Here is a 23,474-nt window from a genome sequence, read left to right as displayed (position 1 = left end):
AATATTCTGCCTGCCAGGAAAACTGGACTTCTCTCAATAAGTAAATAAGTGCCTGTCAAGGGCCCAAAAGCACAAGATGTGAAGCAGATCTGATAAATGCAGAGCTGTGAAAGACAGAGGAGAAGGAAGAACTCAGGGCCCAGCTGAGTTCATAAAGCTCTGAGGCACCAAGGGATTGCTTAAGCCCAGCCTAACTCTAGGTTGGCATTTCTGATTTACAAAATGCTTAACTCCTGATCAGAGTCCTGCTTTCTCCTGTTCTCCTGCCTGGTTCTACCTCTGGGTGAGCAGCTTAATTAAACAAAGCTGCTGTGAGCAAAAGAAGAGATGAAAATCCAGTTCTGACTATTCGTGCAAAGTTCCTGCACAGAGGGCGGGTTGGGAATACACAGAAATATTATTCCATGTGGAATTGTGGAATGGTTTGGGTTGGAAGGGACCCAAAGATCATCCAGTTCCATGGGCAGGGTCATCTTCCACTGTCCCAGATTGTTCCAAGCCCCAGTGTCCAACCTGGCCTTGGCACTGCCAGGCATCCAGGGCAGCCTGTGCCTGCATTTTGTCACCAGCAATGTAAAATATTTCTTCCTCATTCCTAATCTAACCTGACTCTCTTTCACTTTAAACCCACAGGATATAAATATTGAAATTCCCCTCTGAGTGCCTCCATCAGGAGATGAGCTCCATGTGCAGTCAGGAAAACAAACAGCTTCCCTGGGATCTGCTGGAGCCAGAGCTCCGTGTGATGTTCAAAAAGAAGAGTTTGCAAAGTTTGTGCAGAAGCCAGAGGCTGTGGGGAAGAGGTGAGAGCTCATTAAAATTGTCACACATACTTTTTTAAGTAAAGAACTTGAGAAATCAAGCAGGGATGATAGGTGCAGCTTTTAATTAACCAGGCCAAACAAACCATCTCCGAGTGTGTTGTCTCGTGTGAACAAAAGATTGTTGATGGCTATTTGCTTTGATCTTAAGAGCATGAAAGAACAATATGTATTTAACAAGGCTGATGGAAGAAATAAAATCTGAGAAAAGAAAGAGGTGTCAAGTCATTAGATTTAAAAGTGCAGCAGGGGTAGCTTTGTGCACTGCTGCATTGTTCAGCCAATGTGTTTTTGGGAGAGGGGGAATGTTAATTAATGGATATGAAATGCATGGATTCAAACAGCAAAGGGCTTTGAAATCCCCATCAAAATCTTGAGCTGGATCTGTGTAAAACTGGGTGGATTCTGCAGCTTTCAGCACTGCCAGAAGGGCAGCTCTCCCTTTGAGGGTGTAATTCTTTTCCAAATAAAGTAACCCTGGTACTTTGTACAGATTCCCTCTCCTTGTCTCCTGTCTGCTCTCACATCTGACACCTCCCAGCCTTATTGAAGCCTCATCACGGCGCTGTGCTGATAAAAAGAGAGGAATCTGGATCTGATGAAATCAGAGGCAAAGTAATTTTTATTATCTGAGAAATCCTATTTGAAACCATGTCTGCTCAGCCTCCCTTAGCTGCTCAGGAGCAAACCCCCTCTTTATTTCCAGGCTGTGCAAAGAGATATATTGTTTATAAATTTCTCCAGACATGCTGCCAGACACTGAGACAATATCTGACTCCTCTAATTTTACCAAGATTGAGGAGCAGGAGAGGCTGCATTAAAAACTACAAAGGGAAGTGAGTGAGGGGCAGAAAGATGAGCACAACTCCCAAACGAGTTGGAATTAGCAGTGATTTATGCAGATGGAAATGTGAGCAAAGTTTGGCTGAGTGAATGACTTGTCCCTGCTGCTGACAGCCCTGGTATTTTTGAAAAGGTCCCACTGAATCCCATCTGAGATCTGACTGTCTGTATCATATGTTAATGATCTTTGTACCTGTTTATTCTATTCTGAGCATAATTTGTATGCTAATAGTGTTGCCATTTAATAAACTGCGCTTAAAAAGATTTTCCTTATCTGCATGCTGATATAAATGAGCTTCAGGGTTGACTGACAATTAACTGGGAATCAAATAAATGTCATTATAATCTTTTAACTATTTGGATCAAAACACAATCCAGCTGAATGGTCTTATTAAAATATTGTAGAAAATAATATTATTAGAAACTATTTAATGTGATGCTAGAAGTCTTCCATCCTATTTCTTAAAATTCTCCCCTCTTCCTAAAAATAGAATTATTTTTGCATCAAATCCCTGCAATTGGGACCACAAATATTTATTTATGTAAATATATACAGCCGTCTGAACTGAGCTGTACTCCATCACACAGATTCCAGAGAAAACACAGGATTTTCAGGAGCTGCTGCTGCCTTTAACATAAAATAGCAAAAATCGTTTTGCCCTGCCTGTAACACACTCAAGGATTAAATGTGAGGCAGATGTTCCTCTGCGATGGCCAAGGGAAAAAAGTGACAAAAGCACCCAAATGTGCCCAAATGTCTTGTAGTGACACGTCCCAGAACTGGCAGCCAGTGAATACTGGGCAACAGCACCTCTGTGTGTATGGGAAAGAAAAGCAGAAAAGGAGCAGAACTGCCAAATAAAACAGCTGCCAATTTCTTTATCTTCCAAGTTCTGCTGGTTTTATGAAATCTTTGTAACTCCACTACATCAGACAAAAGCTGTTCCAGTGCAGGATGGGATGTCCTCACTGCCACTATCCTAATCCCACAATTAATCATCATTTTTATGATCCAGGCACTATCAGGAGCTCTGACTCAGCCCTTCACACAACAAAATTCACTCCAGATGTAAAACAAAGCCCTTAATATGGGATTTTAGTAGAATTTAACCAGTACAGAAGGCCCTGAATTGCCCTCTGTGTGGGAGTTTCATTCACTTGCAGGAAGCTGCTTCCCTCTCTCCTTGTCAGAACATATTTCAGGAGCACAAAACAATAAAACCTGCTGGTAACCTTACAGAATTCTGTCCACACAACAAGCAGCTGACACCAGCATGGCCCTGCTTGGATTTCAGAAACCCTGGAATAGAATCAGAGACCAAAAATGCCCAAAACAGAATCAGAGAATGCCAGGATGGTTTGGAGTGGAAGGGACCTTAAAACTCATCCCATTCCACCCATGCCATGGGCAGGGACAAATTCCCCTACCCCAGGGTGCTCCAAACCCCATCCAGTCAGGTTTCCTGCAAGTCCAGGGGGAGCCCAACCAACAGGAACAAGAAATTAGTGCATTTTTTCCAAATTTGGAGCATGTTTTCCAAATTTGGAGCATGTTTTCCAAATTTGGTGCATGTTGTCCAAATTTGGAGCATGTTTTCCATATTTGGTGCATGCTTTCCAAATGTGGTGCATGATTTCCAAATATGGTGCAGGTTTTCCATATTTGGTGTATATTTTCCCAATCTGGTGCATGTTTTCCAAATTTGGTGCATGTTGTCCAAATCTGGTGCAGGTTTTCCGCATTTGGTGTATGTTTTCCAAATTTAGAGCATGTTTTCCAATTTGGTGCATGTTATCCAAATTTGGGTCATGCTTTCCAAGTTTGGTGTATGCTTCCCAAATCTGATGCATGTTTTCCAAGTTTGGTGCATGTTTTCCATCCCACACTGGCATTTTTGGATGCTGCAGCAATACCATCAGCAGCAACAATGTGCATGGCAGCACAACTTGGACTGGAAGAGAAGCACAGAAGGTCGAATTCTCTCATTACTTTTTTTTTCCTGCAAACTCCTAATTAGGAAACTTGATTCCCAGCCTGCTCAGTGGAAAAAGATCCAATGAGATTATCTGGCTTTGGATGGAATCCTGAACATCCAGAAAATATGCATGGAGCAGGGACAGGACACTGGAAGGGGGAGAGGACACAGCACTGACACTCACTGGGGGTTGGATTATTGCAATTCCTTTGGAAGGGAAGAGTGGCAGATTTCCTGGGACATCTCAGCAAGCAGGACAGCCCCTTGGAAAGGCTTTCCTTAACAATGCTGTCATAACTTGAGTGGGAACAATTTCAAATTGCATTAGAGAGGTGTCCTGCAGAGGGGAGTTGGAATAAATCCTCTTTATCACGTGAGAACATCTGCTTCATTTGCTTCCTCCATGCTCCCATTATCTGGTGTGCTAAACACTGGCACTGAGCACTCAGCAGTGCAGGGTGAAATAAGGTTTGTTGGCTTGTTCTGTTGTGAAACTCTCCAAGAAGAGAGAGAAGAGAGGAAAAACCCTTTTCTGCTGTCTTCCCCTGCCCCAATATCCTCTGGCTGCTGCCTGGGTCAGGTAGCAATGGGGGTCCCCTCCTGCCTCCTCGTTACTCTGCAGTGCCTTGACTTCAAATGGAAACAGAACAGAGGGAGAAGAAAGTGGAGAAACAAAGGAAAGTAAGATAAAGAAGGAAAAAATAAAGCATTTCTTTTTTTCTTCCCATCATCTGCGCTCGTTCTTCCTTCTCCTTATCTCCCTCCTCATCTTTCAGTCAAAGTTTCCATTCCCCTGCCTTCACTCTCAGTGTGGGGAACAAGAATAAAATAACCAGAAAGATGGAGAAGAAGGAAAGACTGAAGGCACTTGAGGAGAGTTTGGGGTGTTTTCTGACAAGCCTTTGGTTGTAAAACTTCTGCCAAAATCAGCAGTTCTGGTGATTCCTGCGGCTGCTGCCACGTGTGATGTTCCTCCCAGATCCAGTGGCACTGGAAAATGCTCACAACCAACACCAAAACCAGACAAACTTCCCTGCTGAGCGCAAATAAATCCTCAGTAAATGCATTGGAACTGCCTCTCCCAGTTCTGTGCAATTCCCTTCTGTTTTCTGTCTGAAACCAGAACCACTGGATATTTTTAGCTAGAAAATCCTTCCTGCAGCTCTCAGCATTCCCTGGGGAATGGTGTGATGGTGAGGTTTGTCTGGTTAGCACCAAATGTGCTGTGACACTGGGGTTTCAGAGATAAAAAACACCTCTAAACAGCAACCCCAGGTTTTGTAGGAGTTTTCATGTTTTAAAGAGTAACTTCAGACCAAACACTGGAAGCAGGCAGGTAAATCTGTGCTTTTAATTCCTGTCAGTCTGTTTGTAAGCAAGGAATGGAGCTGAAGTGATTAATCAAATTTAGCAGAGGTGGAATCAATCCCATTGGTTCTCCAGGCAAAAGTGGGATTTCATCAACAGATAAGCTTAATTTGTATTCGTGTTGACTTTCAGCAGTGGTGTCTGAGATAGCTGGAATTGCTCTGATTGCTGGTGCCCACACTTCAAGTGCTCTATTTAAATACTAAAATAGGAAATGAACTTCTTTACAAGCACACAGACACTGATAAGATAGAAGGGTTAAGGCATCTCATCAAAGCTATGCAAAACTCCTCGTGGAGGAAAAGCAAGGAGGATAAAAACAGAGACACACTTAATCCAGGCTTCAAAAACTAGACTTAAAAAATAAAATAATAGTAAAATTAATAGCCCAGTGCTAGTCACCCAGCTGCATTGCTGTAGAAAGCTGGGAATAGAACAGTAAGTTCTGGAATATCATAAGAAAAATAGATTTTATATGGAACTTGGTATCTGCATGCAAATATCTGGGGTATTTTATGTGCAAGCAGGGGGTGAGGAAAGCAGGGTAGTTTGTGGCACTAAGCAGCCTGGCTCCTCTTTGCCTGTGCCACTCATCTACTTTGACTTAAGGCGGTTGTGGGTTTTTTCAGACACTGTGGATGGATTTCATTCCCTCAGCTTTGCTCATCTAAGTTTGGTGTCTCATTTGAGAGGGAGGCACCTGCCAAGAACAAGTAAATAACTCTCTTAGGCTGCATATTGACTTCAGCTAAAGAATAGTCAAGTGCCATCAATCTCCTCCTTTGTTAGCAGACTAGTGCAAATTTTAGAATTTTTTATCCATTTGGTCTTGATTCCTCCCCAAGCAGATTTTTCTTATTTATTTTTAAGGATAACGGATATTCTGAAGCTAAACCAACAGCATTGACATTCTGGTAATTGAAATGCTTCCCTGAAGTTTGCTGAACTGTCCTGACACATTTCTGCTCAAATTGGCTGGAGCTGAGATGCTGTTTCACAGACAATGCATTTTGTGTTTGATCAGGCCATTGAGTGAGGACTTCTCCTGTTTACCAGTAATCACAGCACAAGAAGAGCTGGGAGGGACCCACAAGGATCAGGATCCAACCCCAAAATCCCACCCTGGGCATCCCTGGGAGGGTTTTCCAAATTCTCCTGGAGCTCTGGGGCTGTGCCCATTCCCTGGGCAGTGCCAGCACCTCCTAGGGGAAGAACCTTTCCCAAAAATCCAACCTAAACCTCTCCTGACATGGTTCCACCCATTCCATGTCCCAGGGAACAGAGATTGGAGCTGCCTCTCAGAGGAGCTGCAGACTTTTGAACTCCCTGTTTGTCTAATTCTAATTTGTTTAATTCTAATTTGTCTAACTCCACAGACATAAAACAATCCTTTTCTCAAATAACAAAACAAAACAAAACAAAAAAAAAATTATAAAGTTCAAATGTGCTAAAAGGCTGCTGGGTTTGGAATCTGGCTGTGAGCAGTGGAGGAGCAGAAGGAAAGCACAAGCAGGGGGTGGTCCAGTGTGGGGTGGGAGAACAGATCCTAAGGAAACAGATAGTAAGGAAACAGATAATAAGGAACAGATCCTAAGGAACAGATAGTAAGGAACAGATCCTAAGGAAACAGATAATAAGGAACAGATCCTAAGGAACAGATCCTAAGGAAACAGATCCTAAGGAACACATCCTACGGAACAGATCCTAAGGAAACAGATAATAAGGAACAGATCCTAAGGAACAGATCCTAAGGAACAGATCCTAAGGAACAGATCCTATGGAACAGATCCTAAGGAAACAGATCCTAAGGAACAGATCCTAAGGAACAGATCCTAAGGAAACAGATCCTAAGGAACAGATCCTAAGGAACAGATCCTAAGGAACAGATCCTAAGGAACAGATAGTAAGGAACAGATCCTAAGGAACAGATCCTAAGGAAACCTGCTGGGTCCTGGCTGCTTCCCTGGCAGCAGGAGAACCCCTGAGCCTGGGCTCCAAGGGGCAGCTCCAGGAACTCAGCAATTCCCAGATACTCTTCAAGAACTCAGCAATTCCCAGATCCTCCAGGAACTCAGCAATTCCCAGATAATTCCCTCACCCATCACAACATCTGCTCCACTCACTTTCCATGGAATTTATGAAACACAGCTTCCCACCTCATTGTTTTCCCATGTTTCCTCAGATTAATGGCAATAACCTGAGTGTAAAACACCAGAACCAAGAGTGCCACAGGACACCGAATTCACCAGCTGTATTTATGGCAGAGCATCCATTCCCATCCCTCACAGAGCTGGGACTGAGCTGTGTCCTACCAGCAAGACTTGGAGCCAACAAGTATTGAGCATATTTTATGATCTCTAAATGCACTTCTTGCCCGGGCCCCCAAAAACAATTTAAATTATGAATATTTGCTTATTACTGATTATTAATGCATGGAAAGTGCTGTATATGACTAATGCATTCTTCCAGCCTACCTCATTTCTCAGTTTTCCCTCAGCTCTCCTCATTGAAATTCCGAGTGAAGTGAATCCCATATGTTTCCATGCGTTCACTGCAGGGCTTGGGGACGCTCAGCCCAGGCTGGGGGAATAGCACCTCTCTCTGGCAAAGCAAAACCAGCCCCAATTCCCTTCCATTAAAATGCTCCCATCAAAAGGAATTTTTATAAAAGAAGTTTTCCATGGGAGTCCCAAATCTGAATTCACTGAAGGCACAAAGACGTTTGTGATGAGATCGGTGTCTAGACTTGAAAATTTGTTTTATTTAATATACGAATTGTTCCTTTCTTCTCTTCTGTTCCCTCAGTTGGTTACGAGGGGATAGAAGCGAGGAGAGAGATGAAGAAAGCTCCTGTTGCATGCACTGAGGATGTGACACACATGAAAATGGCTGAGATCTGTGTCAGACTCCATGGGAAGGGAGTTTGGAGCACAAAGCTTGGCTTTTGTTGTGTTTCCTTGCTACACTGAGCTCAAACCCCCAGCACACGCCAGGAAAAGTTCTTTATTCCAGCTGTCCCTTGCAGAAATGGAATTGCTCCCCAAACCCCATTTCTGCTGATTTTGACCCAAAGAAGGAGGATAATTGCCCAAGAGAGCACCTGAAGCTGAACTGGTGGAAATCACAGGAGGAGGGAGCAGGAAAACCAGCCAGGAGGAGCCACTGTGGGATTTCCCTTGGATTCCTGCAGCTGATAACCTGGAATTCCCTCTGCAGGTGCCAGCACCATGGACCAAGGATAAATCCCATTACTCAGGGCCTGAGCCCTGCCAATAACAGTGGAATGGAGTTATTGCTGAAAATTTGGAAGGGAAACTCAATGAAGAGGGCTGGGAACAATAAGCAGATCTGGTACTGGTATGTTCAGGTTTTATTTCACCATCTAACATTAAAAAAATATTATTTTGGCATTTTCTGCAGGATTTACATGTGTGCTTCAAGTGCAATGAAGTGTTTTACAGAAATGAGAGCAGACAAACTGCTGAAGAGCTGAGCAATGGAGCCACAAAAAGGATGGGAAAGACAAATGGGGCTGGAGAAAACTCTGGTCTGAAGAGGGGACTGAGGGCTGAGGACCTTCACTGCTGAACCCCAGCCAGAAATGCAGAAAATTACCCTTCAAAAATTTTTAAGATATTTTTCAGAGAGCAAGGGCCCAAATACTGCAGCTTTGGAAACTTAAAATTGACCTCAAGAACTCAGAAGAAATCTAATTAAAAATATTTAATGGTGGATCTATTAATATGGAAAATCCAATAATTAGTGCTCCTATTTAGCACACTTCTCTTTACACACTTACAAACTGAATTTAATGTAATCTCCTGTGATATCAAGAGTTCAGCTGATCAGGGAGAGTAGTTACCACATATTCAGGATTATCAGGAATAAACTATTATCAGGAGTGAAAGGAAAAAGATGAAAATGAAGGAATATTCTTTCCCCTTTGAGTGGAATAGGTCTGTTTTCATGATTTCTTTAACAAAAGATTGAATTTGTCTACATAATTTAAAAGCAGCTGCATTATCAGACTGATTTAAGAATGAGCCCATCACAGAACTGGAAGGGATTGGTTTTCCCTTTTTTAGCAACTATAACCCTACCAAATATTTTTAAAAAGACCAATAAAAGAGCCCATAAAGGTTATAATTGCAGCACGATAAAATGGGAGCAGAAATAGGCCTTGTCAGGGTTTAATCATATCTGTGGAGAAAGGCAGACCATGTTCCCTCTCTTTTTATGTGTAATTCCAGCACTTTAATTAGCCATGTACTTTACAGCCACACAAGCCCTTATTTCATTTTGTTTTCTGTCAGGGAGATCTCTGGACTGACACTGTACTGCTGATTTATCTCCCATGCTTTTTAAACCACGGCATTAGCCAGTTTGTCATTTAATAATCAAACAGCCTCATAAATTCCACTTTGCACCAGTGGCCACACTGGCAATAATGTGCATGCAGAGAGTTTAAACTCTGTCTCCTTTGTAAATCCTGCTCCTGTTATTTGCTCCTGCCCAGCAGCAGGAGCCTTCTGGGATACTCAGAAATTACAGTGTGCTCAGAATTATTGTTAGTAAATTAATACAGGAGCACAAGTAAATACTGTACGGAGTGTGTAAATATTTCTTTTATCAGTAAATCAGGTGGGGAATGTCAGAGTAGTGGAACCTCAAGATCCAGGCTTAGTTCAGCCTCTGGAATAGGCAACACAATCAAAATACAATCAGAAGACAAATAAAGATTTGTTTAAACACTGGTTAGAAAAGTGTTTTTCATTGTGAGTGGTTAAAATGAAAATAAAATGGCCACTACTTAAAGGGGGAAAAGCCATTGGAAAGTTCTCTGTGGCCATGGGATGGATTGCTCACCCAAATTTCTCTGTTCCATTGGCAGCACCTATGTAAAATTCTCAGATTTTCTCCTTCTTTCGTAAATACTCCTGTGACTTATCTCTATTGTACATTCCTGCAGCGTGGCATAGGGAAACGATCCTGTGTGCCACAGTTTGGGATAATGTTTTAGAGAATTATCATCATTCTAAGTCTGATGTGACCCAAAGTAACCTCGTTGAGCAAGTGGTCCTGTGTGAAAATCTGTGCTCAGCTGCCAGAGCTTCATGAATTACTGATTATAGATTTCAAAGGCTGACAACAGAAGGTGACAAGAGAGGGTTGCTGTTATATTTGTGAGCTGAAAGAGATGCTGAGGAGGACTCTCAGACATTCTCAGCACTTCTGAAGACACTGCTGCCCATTTCATCCATCTGTCTCCATTTGTGTATGGAAATATCCTCAGGCCTGTATGTTACTGACAGAAATGAGGGATATTTTATGCAAGACCCTTTGATTTTAATATTCCCCCATTTAACTGCCATTAGTGTGGAATTATAGAATTATGGAGAAGCCTGAGCTGGAAGGGCTCAGAGGGATCATGGAGCCCAACTCCATGGGGATTGCCCACCCCAACAACCCCACCATGTGCTATCAGTTTCTTTGGGTCTGGACTGAAGGCACTAGAGATGGTGGTTCATGTTTGGACTCAGGTGTTTATTATTTCTTATCAGTAAAACAGAAGTTTTACCAGTTTTATCAGTAAAACAGAACAACCATGAGTTTGGCAGCTTTTCATTTGAAGGCACAAAATGGCCAACAATCTCTTGTTATAACGTCTCCTAAAACTAAACTATCCAATTAAGAACTGACACCTGGATTATTTTCCCTTTTAACCCAATAATTGATCCCAAAGAGCTGCAATGGGGACTTTTCTGCCCAATGACAAAATGCCACCCAAACCCATGGAGAAGAAAGAAGAAGAAGCATGAAGGAGAAACCCAGGACAACACCCTGTGCCCTCCATCTTGCTGCCATCCACAACACACTAAAAACCCCAAAACCTCAATTTCTCAGCCAGTGACACACCTGCACTGCTCTCTATAATCTATTTCACACTTTTGTGGGTTCCAGTCTACCTTGAAGCCTGGGAAACTTTCTCCATGAGTGAGGGTCAGAGTCAGTGCTCCCCTGGGGTCAGGGCACCCCAGAGCAGACACAGAAATATTCCCTGTGCTCTGGGTTTCCACCCTGTGCCTGAGGGCATTGAAATGTAATAATGGAGATGCTTGCTGGCAGCTCAGCAATTCAGAATTGGCTCTCACCAAAGCCCACCTGACCCAAAGCAGTTGGCAAGGCTGGGTCACTGGGCCAGCAGCTCAATCCTGCCTGTACAGGAGCGATGGGCCAGGGGGCCAGGGGTTATTGTACAGCCTGTACAGCTGCACAGCAATTCTGCCCCAGCCTGGGGGCACATCCCACCTCCCTGGCTGTCTCCTGCTGAAGCTGATTCCCTCCAGCCCGCACTGGCCATGGATTAAGGGATGCTGAGCACAGACGGACGGATCACGCGATCGTCCCCCACAGCTCACCCTGCTTTGCACCCACAGAGCTCCAGAGCCACCCTAAACACAAAGAGGCCTCTGGCATTGCCCTCAACGAGCTGCCAAAAGCAATCCTGAGCCAGCTGGGCTTCAATCAGCTCTAAATGATGTCAAAGCAGAGGAAATGCAGCGGCCCGGTCGCTGCCCGTACCTTTTGTTGTGGCGCAGAACCTCCGCGCCCTTTCTCCAGGAAACAGCAGCTCTGGGAGAAGCACTGGGCTTACAACTGATTGTAACTGCCCCTCCAACCTGCACAACAGACAGCTTCTTCACGGGGTTTCTGGAAAAATCTGGGGCTGCAGCTAAAGAGAGAGAAGGAAGAAGAGGTGTTACTAAATGAACTTGCCAAATTCTTCTCTTTGAGTTCAGCCAGAACAGTCAATGATTGTTTTGGTTTTTAGATTTCTGCAAAAGTAAATCTAAATCTAACATTAAAAATGTGTCTAAGTACCAAAGAATTCTAATTCTGTTTCTAAAGCCATTTGCTCTGACAAACTTTCCTGTGGAAATCTGGAGACTGGGAGAACTGATCTATCCATGATGGAAAACAAGATTATCTGAGCAGAATAAACTTCACACTCCTGATTTATCCACATTTACTCATCTGCAGAGAGGATTCTGTCACAAGCACAGTTCTACTCTGGCTTTCTTTTCAGAGACCTACTCTGTTTTCTGAAAGTATGTTTATTTTTCCAGCAGCTTATGTGAAAATTCACTCTTGAAGGAGGAGGAAACACAAGACATTGGGTGCTCCTGAAGTTTGTGTTTTACCAGCTCTGATATTTGTCTGTTGAGCAAACTTTACATTTTGAAGTCTGGAACAGAATACTTTTACAATATATGAGCAAGCTCCATTCATGTTCATCTCCAGTTGTCATTAATGAGATTCCTTGTTCCATGTTTCTTGTTTATGTCCATATTTGCCATATGCTCTTTGTTTATAGCTAAAACTATTTTCCCTGCTTTCTGAAATAACTTTAAAAACCTGCAGAATAACCATTAATAACTCAAACTAAGCGAGAAACAGCATTCATTAAACTGGTGTATATGTGATAATAAAAAAGATCATACATGGATTAGATTCTTTCCCCAAACAAAGCATGAAATAAAACTAAAAAAACCACATTTCCATATGGACGAAAAGCAAAGAAATATCAGGTTTGAACTGCCAGGTTTCATCTCCTCTTTTGTTAAATTCAAACATTTTTCAACAAGTGTCCTTTTTACTGGTACCTGCACATTTCAGTGATGTTTACTCACCAATCACCCTCAGCTCAGCATTGGCATAAATGGTGTCATATTTATTTTCTGCCACGCACTGATAGAGGCCTGAGTCTGACAGATTCAGCATGGGGATGAGGAGAGTCCCATTTTCTATTTGAATTCTTTCCTGATAAGAGAAAAACAAGGAAAAAACATTGACAAAGCCCATGAGTGAACAAATAAAAGGTTTTTTAGTGTCTCGCTGATGCACCTGATCAGGATTCAGAAGCAGAAATGTTGTTTTCTTGGGAGCAATGAGGATGGGTGCATCAGAAATGGCATGTGCACCTCTCTGTGTGGTGGTGGTTGTATTTCCAGCCCTCTGAGATCTCCCAGCTGCTCAGGAAATCCAGGCACATGTTGCAGCAGTTTTTCCAGGTTTCCCATGTGTTTCCCTGCACTGCTGAGCTGGGAATGTAATTTTCCTTCTCCATGAAGGTGGCACAGAAGGAGTTCCCTGTAGGGATGCTCCACACTGGGAGGCTGGAGCATCTTCAGGATCCTGAGAGGCAGCACCTCATCCCTGGCTGGTGGGACATCACTCCATCATCCCATCAGCTAAATGAGATGAGGATAACCCTAGGTGATCCAAAAGGCTCCACAGGAGAGGTGCTCCAATAACAGGAACATTTCCAACATCATCACACCCTGAGTCACAGAGAAATGAGCCACTGGAAAAGCTCCACTGAAAGCCAACACTTAAATTCCACTTGGAAAGCCCCAGGCAGCTGCTGAGAGCACAGGGAGAGCATGTGCCTCCTCCAGGCCTGCATTTCTACACACACCAACTCTCTTCAGCAATTCTGCTGAAATAGAGGCAGCTGCACAGTGGGTATATTTGGACCAGAGCTTGGAATTTGGTGTATTAAAAGAAGTTTTACTTGCTCTGCTTTGGAAAACAGAAAAAAAAGCCTGTTTCATGCTGCAATCATAACTTAAAGCTAAATATCTTGTGATTTTACAATTACTACCCTCTGGAGACAATAATAGCTGTACTGCAAAGTGGAGCACTGAGGAGGAGAAAAAAAAACAACATTCCCCCAAACAGATGAGTAGGGGAATATAAATCCCATCACCAAGTGCAAGCTGGAACAACAGATATCACGGGGAGGATGCTGCTTCTCACTCAGCCTGGCTCTCCTGCCTCTGGAGCAGGAATGGAGGAGTTTGGAGTGCACGGTTTGGGGATGCACTCCAGTGTTTGATGAACAGCCACAAGCACCTCAAATGGATTTGTGAAGTGCTGAAAATCTGTCATAGAATCCTAGAATGGGTTGGGTTGGAGGGATCTTAAGGCTTCCACCCCTGCCATGGCAGGGACACCTCCCACTGTCCCAGGTGCTCCAAACCCCAATGTCCAGCCTGGCCTTGGGCACTGCCAGGGATCCAGGGGCAGCCACCGCTGCTCTGGGCACCTGTGCCAGGGTCTCAGAACCCTCACAGGGAAGGATTTATTCCCAATATCCCATCTAAACCATTCTCTGGCAGTTTGAAGCCATTCCCTGTGTCCTGTCACTCCATCCCTTGTAAATTCTCTCTCTCCATCTTTCAGGCCCTGCAAGGCCACCCTGAGCTCAGCCAAAGCTTCTCCTGTGCGGGTGAGCAATGCCAGCTGTGCCAGCCTTTCCTCCCAGCAGAGCTGCTCCATCCCTGGCACCATCCTGGAGCCTCCTCTGGGCTCTCTGGGCAGCTCTGCAGGTGGGGTCTCACCTGGGCACAGGGGCAGGATCCCCCCTTTCCAGCTCTGGGGTTCTGGGGTCAGCACACACATCCAGGAGATGTTTTCCAACACCCCAGCTTTTCCTTGGAGGTCTCCCAACCCTGAACTGACCCAGCCCAAGCTTGTTTAGCTTGGAAATGTGATGAGAGCACAGCCTGGGGCTGCAAGGCTGGTGTGTGGCAAGCTAATTAACAACATTACATTACTTAGCCTCTGATAATTTTTTCCGAGGCTCTCGCTACAGATATCTTTTGCATACTTAGTTTTACCTCCAGGCTGTTTGCTATGCTCTCAATGCATTCTATTTTTACAAACGCCCTTTGAATACAAAACCCCCTCTCTGAAGCAAGGCTCGTGTTCCGTCCCCATCCCAAATTCCCCACCGTTCCCTTTTGAGCCGTGCAGACAAAGGGAAGAATAAAGCACACGGTGTACAGGAGCACAGGGAGGGTGCTGGGGTGAGCAGCCAGGTGGTCAGGCAGAGAGCTTTGACAAAGAGGAGACAATCAGAATCAGCCCCAGGGTGAAAAGCATCGGGATGTTATTCTTCCTGGGAGAATTCCGACACGCGGGGTGCTGCGACAAACTGAATATTTTATTACATCTCCCTTGTACTTTTCCCTCCAAAGTGTCCATTCTGTCCATTGAGCAATAACATCCAGCACTTTGTTGCCTGAAGAATTGCATTTACAGCACACTGTAAGTACTGTGAAAATGCTGCTTGAAAATGTGTCTGCGAGCGTTTCATTCCTCTTTATTGAAACGCTGCAATTGAAGAGTGACAGACTCTAAATATTGCTGCCTTCCAAGAGAGAGAAACAAGATAATCTCGCTCAGAAAAAGGTGACAATGACTACAATGAGCAGGTTCAGAAAAATTGCAGTCCAGGTAGATTCTGGCTATTTTCCCCTGATGCAGGTTGGGTCTGTTTAGGACTGATCCAGCAGAAAATTATATGGAAGATTGGACCCCATTCCAACGACTTAAAATAAGTACAACTAAATCAAATAAATGCTGGTTCTGCAGCCCAGCAGGTGCTAATTTAGCCCATATGTTCTGGAAATTCTCCTGTATGTGCTCTTGCTAGGCAGGAATTAATCACAGAAAGTTTTTTTTTTTCCATCCAAGTGGAAATGCCTCGCAGATGAGCCATTGTGTGCTCCAGAGATGCTGGGTGGGTGCTCCATAAAATTAAAAAAAAAAAAAAAAAAAAAAACAAAAACAAAAATAAGGAAACTTGGCCTCAGCAGAATGCAAAAAGCTTCTTATCACAGAAGTTCTCCTCCATGAGGCTGGAGTATGGATGGAGCCTGGCATCCCCAGGATTGTGCCTGGAAGCTCTCAAAGACCTGGCTGATGAAGGATCTCAAGGTGGTTCCCAAGTGTTTGAGCTCCAAACTTCCCCTCTCCTCCTGCTCTCCTACCTCCCTTCCCACTTGGTCCTTTTAAGTGACATTTTGCACTTATCCAGCTCCTGTTTTTACCTTGACCTGGCTTTCTTTGGGTTACCCTGCTACAAAGCACAGAAAATGTTACCCTAAAAAGGAACTGATTGTCAGAGCTGGGTGATTAATTAAGGTAAAGAATTAACTCAGCAGGAGAGCAGCACTCTGCACGAGACCAAAGGTCCACCCAGCTACTGATTTGGAACAGAAACAGAAGAAAAGTGCAATTCAACACTGAGCAATTTGCAATTCCAGCTCTGGAATCCTCTTCCAGTCCTTTGGCATCTTACCAGTCCCCCAAACTGCAGATTATGTCTACAAATGTATTTAATGATTCTTTCACCTATTATAATTCATATTTTTAAGCCTTTCTATACCTACAGCCATATATTGCAGCAATTAAGTAATTTGCATTAAGAAATTGGTGTTTCTCTCTCTCTAAACTGCAATTTCAGACATTTCCAATAAGGATAAAGTCCAAGAATTGAGGCTCTGTGTTGCAAAGAGTTTGTGCTATTATATTTACTTTGATATATTAATATTTACCTATTTTGGAAAATTATTAATATATTGTGAAACCAATATAATGACTAAATAATGAAACAAACAAACAAACAAACAAACAAATGAAAAGATGAGGAAGAAATCAAAGGAGAGAGGAATCTTACCTCTGCCATGAGGGGCTGGCCATTTTTTAGCCAGCTGTAGGAAGGGCTTGGTTTTCCTCTAGCCTTACATTCCCAAAATAAACTGTCATAGAGAGACAGAAAGGCATTTTGGATTTTTTTATCCCATTCAGGAGGAGCTGAAAAGAATATACAAAGCATTTTAAACAGGAGAAAAAGTATGCTGCCATTAATTAATGAACTGAGCAGGGCTAATTAATATCTGTTCAACACATTTTTATTATACTGCAAGCGAATTCTGTACAACAACTCCCAGGCATTAAACATTGGGGCAAGCTTGGGAAAATTTTAGAAATCAATGGTTAATGGGTAAGGAGTTCAGTTGAGATTTTATCCATTTTTGTGGTCAAAATGTGCAGAAATGGTGATTTTAGATGCCTGAAATCAGGAAAGCACCAAGACATGTCATTTCTGCAAAGTTTTCCTCTGTAGAAATTCGCTGAGGTGTAAAAGCAGAATTTGCAGGGATGACCCAGGAGCTCTGTAAACAACTGAGCCTCAAGGGCTGAGCTGAGCAGGAGCTCCCTTGGGAAGGCTCTGACACTCAGAGCAGGTTAGAGGTGAGACCTGGGGAGAATGAATGACACCAAATCACACCAAATAGCACCAAATAGCACCAAATAGCACCAAATAACCCCAAATAACCCCAAATAACACCTCATTCCATGGGCAGGGACACCTCCCACTGTCCCAGGCTGCTCCAAGCCCCAATGTCCAGCCTGGCCCTGAACATTTCCAGGGATCCAGGGACAGCCACGGCTGCTCTGGAATTCCATTTCCGCCCTCCTCACCTTCACGGGGAATGATCTCCCCCAAAATCCCACCCATCCCTGCCCTCTGGCAGAGGGAGCCATTCCCTGTGTCCTGTCCCTCCATCCCTTGTCCAAAGTCAATCCTGGAGCCCTTTTAGGTGCCCAAAGATCCTTTAAGGACAGAGTTCCCCCTGCTTAAAAGCATTCTAATTACATTTAATTTGTACTGCTCTCAGAAGGGATCACATAAAAAGCAGTGTCCAGGAAAGAATCTCTATTTTTTGGACACAGCCTTCCTTCCTCCAGAGGAAAACCCCCAGAGAACAGAGAAGGAGCAAGAGGAAATCAATTACAGCGATAATTCACCAGCACACTCCTAATATGACAAAAAATCCTCATGCCAAGGCTTCATGAGTGCTGTTTATACATTGCTCTATGAACAGCTATTAATTAATGTACAAAGCACAGTTAATAAGCACATTGTTTTAGATTGAATTAACTGATCATAATTTTATAATTGCTTGTGCTGTTATCAATCACGACCAGGTAATCTACTGAACTTAAATTTAATAGAACTGCTTGATTGACGTGGGGAAAAAAATTAGTGAGCAACAAGAGCAAAATCTACCCCCTGAAAGCAAGGAAATAATGAAATATTTAAACCAGCGGCAGACTGTTCTATTCCTGGCATATATCTTGATATTAGCCATGGCTGCAGGAGCCTAGGAGCTTATCAGCAAAGCCTGCATCTCTTCATTAGAAGAGATTTACTTTAAAAAAAAAGGGAAAATGCTTGCCAGAGTCTTCTCAACAGATGTTAACTGGAGGCTCAGTCTTGCTTGCTGTGATTTTTTTTTTCTCCTTGCTGTTATGTTTCATTTTCTGGGTTTTTTTTTTGTTTTTTTTTTTTTTTTTTTTGCTTTCTCCTTTGAAAGATTTATGAGGTAAAGAAAAGATCTCTCCTCTGATTCCTGTCCAAGTGTGCTGCTTTCCCTGGGTGTGAAGAGTTCCACTTAAGTGCCATCATTCACCCTGGCCACGAGGGACCATCCCGTGGGGCTGGGACTGCAGGGAAACAATGCCCACAGCAAGGGACAGGGAAAGGGAGAACATTCCCAGGTCATTCTCCACTTTTAGCCAAGCTGGAAGGAGAGGGAGGAACGGGATGAGTTCCCTCTGCTTTGTCCTAGTGTGTTTATGGGACAACAGGAGGTGACATCACCTTCACTGCCATCTTCCCCACATCTCTGCTGGACACTGATCCCTGTCACCATGATATTTGATGAAAAATCCCTTTGCCAGCATTTCTTCTCCTGGGAAGCTGGGAAGCTTCAGCTTCTCCGTGTTTTGCTGCTTTGGGATGTGATTTGGAGAATTGTTTACCCAGCACGTGAATTGTTTTAATTTAATGGCCAATCCCAGTCCAGCTGTGTCAGACTCTGGTCAGTCACGGGTTTTTATTGTTCATTCTTGTTTTAGCCTTCTGATGTCTCCTTTCTCTTTCTTTAGTGTAGTTTTAGTATATCATTTTATAGAATAGAATAGAATAGAATAGAATAGAATAGAATAGAATAATAAATCAGCTGTCTGAGAACATGGACTGAAATTCTCATCTCTCACCTCATCCTGGGGACCCTCCCAACACCCCAAGAGATCCCTGCCTGCCTTTCCTGTCTCACACACCTGCACAGGCATTCCCCTCTGCTTTTTATTAACATTCCCGACTTCCAACACTTCCAATCCCAGCTTTGATGTAGAACATCTCTATTTATTTGCTGAGCCTGTAACTCAGTGAAGGTCACTGAGAGCCCCCAATCAGTTTTTAATCAGCTTAACCTGACATGCACTTTCTACCTCCAGGAAGGGGCTGGGAGGCTCCATCTGCACAACGCAGCACAACTCCATCCTGCTCTTCATAAAAAACCAAAATTCACTTAATCTGCTTACCATAGACAAATAATTGACCTCTTGCAATGTTTATTCCTCGGGTGTTTGCTGCGATGCACTCGTAGGAACCTTCATCCTCCTGCTCAACGTTGGGGATTTCAAGAACTCCCCCAGTCCTGTTGTGTTGGATTTTCTTTGCGAAGGATTTTCCATCAGATCTCCTCCAGCTAATGCTTGGGACAGGACTAAAGAATTGTATTTATTGGAGAAAAAGAGACAGCATTGGTTACAGCAGAGGAAAAAGAATGTAAAATCCTTTCTTGAGAGTAGCAATATTTTTTAAAAAGAAATAATTCCTAAGCATGACATACAGAGGTTCATATAAGACTGAGATTTTATAGCATGTCCAGTTTATTTAGGAGCACAGGTCCAAAGTGGGATGAAATCCTCAGTCAGTTCTATGGTTTTTCCTTAGGCCAATTTGTGTTTTCCCCTTAGTAACTCTTACCTGGGGCTCAAACCTGGTTTTAAGCCCTGTGACACTGAGGCAATGACTTTGCAAGTCCGAATAAACACCACAGAAGTTCTGAATTATTGACTGGTTCTCCCAGCAAACAAATTCCCCGCAGCACTAAAGGCATTTTCATACCCCAAAATAGGAAATATTGGCCAAGATTTCAAAAGATCTAAAAATACCAATAAATCTAAATATAAAAAACGGGAGCCAAGGTAGAAGAGAGCAGACAGAGAATTGAGTGAGGAGAGGAAAGAACGAAACATTGAGGCTGGAAAGAGATAGAGACAGAAAAGGAATATTTCTTTTTTCATGTTTCTGAAGCTTTTTATCATTTTCATTTGTATTTGAATCAATGTATCCCATACAGCACAAAACATGAAGTGTAAAGGCAGCTATAAATACATCTTGGATTTCTGGTAATATCACAAACCATAGGAGCCCCACTTTCATGATCTATTATGTCACCAAAACACTTTGAAATATTAATAGTCGTGGATTTCACGGTTGTTTGCTGTTTCTGCAAACTGAACTAAGTTTCCTTTTCTAACAAATTCAATTTTGAGATTTTTACAGGGGCTTTGACTAAATGCTGACTTCTTTTCTGCTGGAAGTAACATCCAGAGCAACTGAAAACACAACTTTCATGGAAGTTACAAGTCCTTGTTTCCAGTCTCCAAGGTCTCTGCCTGCAGTGCTGACTTACAAAGGATTTATTCCTTTTTAATAATAATAAATTCCTTTTATTCCTTTTTAATTCCTGCTCGTACCTTAAATTATTCAAATTGAAATCCTTGTTTATTGAACAAAGAAATCAAGTCACAAATACAGAATGGATTAATTTCTTAATAATTCAGGAAGTTTGGGCCTGATTTCTGCATTTTGACTCTGTGTGTCTGTGATGTTCACAACTTCCTTTGAGCAAGAAGGACCAGAGTTGGGAGAAATGTGAGTTCTCTGAACAATTTCCTACAAACAGGAGTGACTGGGACACGGCAGATGTTGTTAACCAGTCAAAGGGCTGCAAAGCAAATCTGAGATTTTATTCTACTTTTCCCCATTTTGGTCAAATTCTAAAACATTCCAGATCTTTCTGGACAACATCCACTGTCACCACCATGTTTATTAGCTGTCCTTTCCAACAAGACCAAAAGCTATTTCAGATATTCAATACCATTCCTTCCTAGGGAATTTCTAAGGATTTGTTGTTCTTGGGGGAATTGTTAAAAGGTGCTGTCTCCTCCAGAAACCTCAGCACAGAACCAAAAGATCATTCAGGCTGGAAAAGAACCCTGTCACCAGGATATTTTCTGAAAAATTCCTTCACCAGGGTTTTTCTCCTGAGAAGCCCCAGAAAAGAAATGTAAACAAGAATTATCTGATTGTTTGGAATGTGGTCTGGAGATCGTTTACCAACAGGTGCATCTTTGATTGGTTCCATGTGAATTGTTTTTAATTAATGACCAATCACCATCAGCTGTGTCAGAATGAGTCAGTCAAACTTTCATTATCACATTGTAATTCTTGTTTAGCCTTCTGATGTAGCCTTTCTCTATAGTTTGGTATAGTTTTAGCATAATATAATATAATATAATATAATATAATATAATATAATATAATATAATATAATATAATATAATATAATATAATATAATATAATATAATATAATATAATATAATATAATATAATATAATATAATATAATATAATATAATATAATATAATATAATATAATCTATCAGCCTTCTGAGAACATGGAGTCAAATTCTCATCTCTCATCCTGGGGACCTCACAGCACCACAGACCTCCAAGATGAAGTCCAACCTTCCACCCACTCTCTAATCAGGAGGTGCCACATCTACTCATGGTTTGAAGCCTTCCATGGCTGGTGACTCCAGTACTTCAATGTTGCTTTTCCAATGAACCAATTTCTCTAAAAATCCACCCCAAACCACTCCTGGTGCAGCTGGAGGCTGTTGTCATGCCAGAAGAGCCCATCCCCACCTGGCTCAGGCTCCCTTCAGGTGTTTTTAGAGAACAGCAAGGTTTCCCTCGAGCCTTCTTTCCTCCTGCAGGATTTCTCTACAGCAAGTTAGTTTCAGTTATTTATTCAGTTATTTACTCAGTTATTTACTCAGTTATTTATTCAGTTGTTATAAAGCAAGGTACTTTTGGCTGTTTAAAAGGAGCACAGCTTCTGGTGCTCATGTCTGCCTGCTCCAGGCAGGAAAACAGCCAGGGGAGCTTCCCAGCCTGGCTGGGACTGATCCACAGCAAGGAGAGCACGGCTGCCTCTCCAAATCCTCCTGCATATTCAACACTTGGGGAGCAGCAACTGTGCAGCAGCAGCAGCCTGCAGAATGCCAGGAGCGTTTAACTGCTTGCTTTAAAGGCGTCTCTTCTGGATTTAATTTTTTTTTTTTTTATTATAACAAAGAGATTAAAGGGAACCAGCAGCCATATGGGAGGAAAAAAACCCAATAATTAGATGCGTTCTGCCACCTGAAAGAGCTTCATCTCCATATTCCCCATTCTCTCAGCCGTTTGTTTTCTCTCCGCTCTGGTTGTTCATGAGCAAGGGAATTCTGTGCTGGCACCAAGGCCAGAGGCAGTGCTGGGTGGGAAAAGGCTCCTTCTGTCAGCTTGGCCAAGGTTTGAGCAGAAGATGCTCCCCTGATCTCCTTCTCCACTCCACAGACTTTTAATCACGTCCTTGGGGATGTCTCAAGGCGAGCTCAGCTCATTTTTGGCCAAACACGAGGGTGTTTGACACTCACTCCTGATGTCAGCTGAGCAGGAGGACAGAGAAACCTCAGAGCTCATCAGCTTTGCTGTGTTTAAAGACAATAAATAGTTAACTGCACTTGGTTCTCCTGCCAGGGAGCCTGGATTTATCAGGAGAGGGAATTCCTGGGTCAGGACAGCAGCTCCACCTGAGCTACAGGTAAAGGAGCAGAGTCTGGCAGGGTCCATAACTCAGCCAATGCATGGGATGGACCTTCCTAGAGAATATCTGCATTTCTTTATGGGTACCTTATTGCTACAGAATTCCCAGCATCTTCAATCACTGCATTTTTCAGAAAATAAGGGTTTTTTGGCTGGTTTCACTTTTTTCTGCAGCTAGTTTCCACCTTTATAACCAAATCTCTTGATAGCAACTCTTACTTAGGCAATGTGAAACCTTTCAAGGTTAAAAAAAAAAAAAAACAGTTTGATTAAATTTGGTTTTGGTTTTCTAAATAATCTATTTAGAAATTGATGCTTTAAGGAGTAAAACATACATTTAGAAGTAGGTAATTGTGTATAAAACCTAATTCAGCCTTGTGAATTTTTGTGGGATTGTTTTGCATGTTCATATTCCTTGGCACATATTCCTGCACAGAGCAGTGCCTGCCCATGCAGCTTTGGGGTGGCCCTGCCCCTCATTGTCCTTCTGTCCTTCAGCCCCTTCCAATAACCACATTAAAAATATTAACTGCTTGTTAATATTTTTAAAAGTTTTGGAGTAAATGTTAAAAAGTTAAAAAGTTTTGGAGTACATGAAGAAACAATGAGTGCACTTCCCAAATTTATTACACTTCATACACAAAGTCTGGCTTTCTCCTGAGTAAATAAGAAAACAGTGCATAAATATGAGAGTGTCTTAGTGCATAAATCTGCAGTTTATTTGAAACCTTCAGAGCATCCAGGATCACTAATTTAATTTATATTCCACCATACAGGCAGCAGAATCACAAAACCATAAGTTACTAACTGGGAAAGAAAAGG

General features: G+C 42.6%; 1 protein-coding gene across 1 annotated transcript in view; it reads right to left on the bottom strand.

Moving 5' to 3' along the window:
• CNTN6 (contactin 6) overlaps positions 1-23,474 on the bottom strand; it is a 131,054-nt gene that overhangs the window by 22,873 nt on the left and 84,707 nt on the right. The window contains exons 9-12 of the mRNA XM_058812706.1: positions 19,253-19,437; positions 16,536-16,672; positions 12,700-12,829; positions 11,591-11,741 (exon numbers count right to left, since the gene is read on the bottom strand). Of these exons, the coding sequence (XP_058668689.1) occupies positions 11,591-11,741; positions 12,700-12,829; positions 16,536-16,672; positions 19,253-19,437 (603 nt within the window). The remainder of the gene's footprint in view (positions 1-11,590; positions 11,742-12,699; positions 12,830-16,535; positions 16,673-19,252; positions 19,438-23,474) is intronic.

Source organism: Ammospiza caudacuta, chromosome 12 (genome assembly GCF_027887145.1).
Source record: "Ammospiza caudacuta isolate bAmmCau1 chromosome 12, bAmmCau1.pri, whole genome shotgun sequence".
NCBI classification, from domain to species: Eukaryota; Metazoa; Chordata; class Aves; order Passeriformes; family Passerellidae; genus Ammospiza; species Ammospiza caudacuta.
The sequence above is the reverse complement of the archived record's forward strand: the minus strand, read 5'-3'. Positions and strand labels throughout refer to the sequence as shown.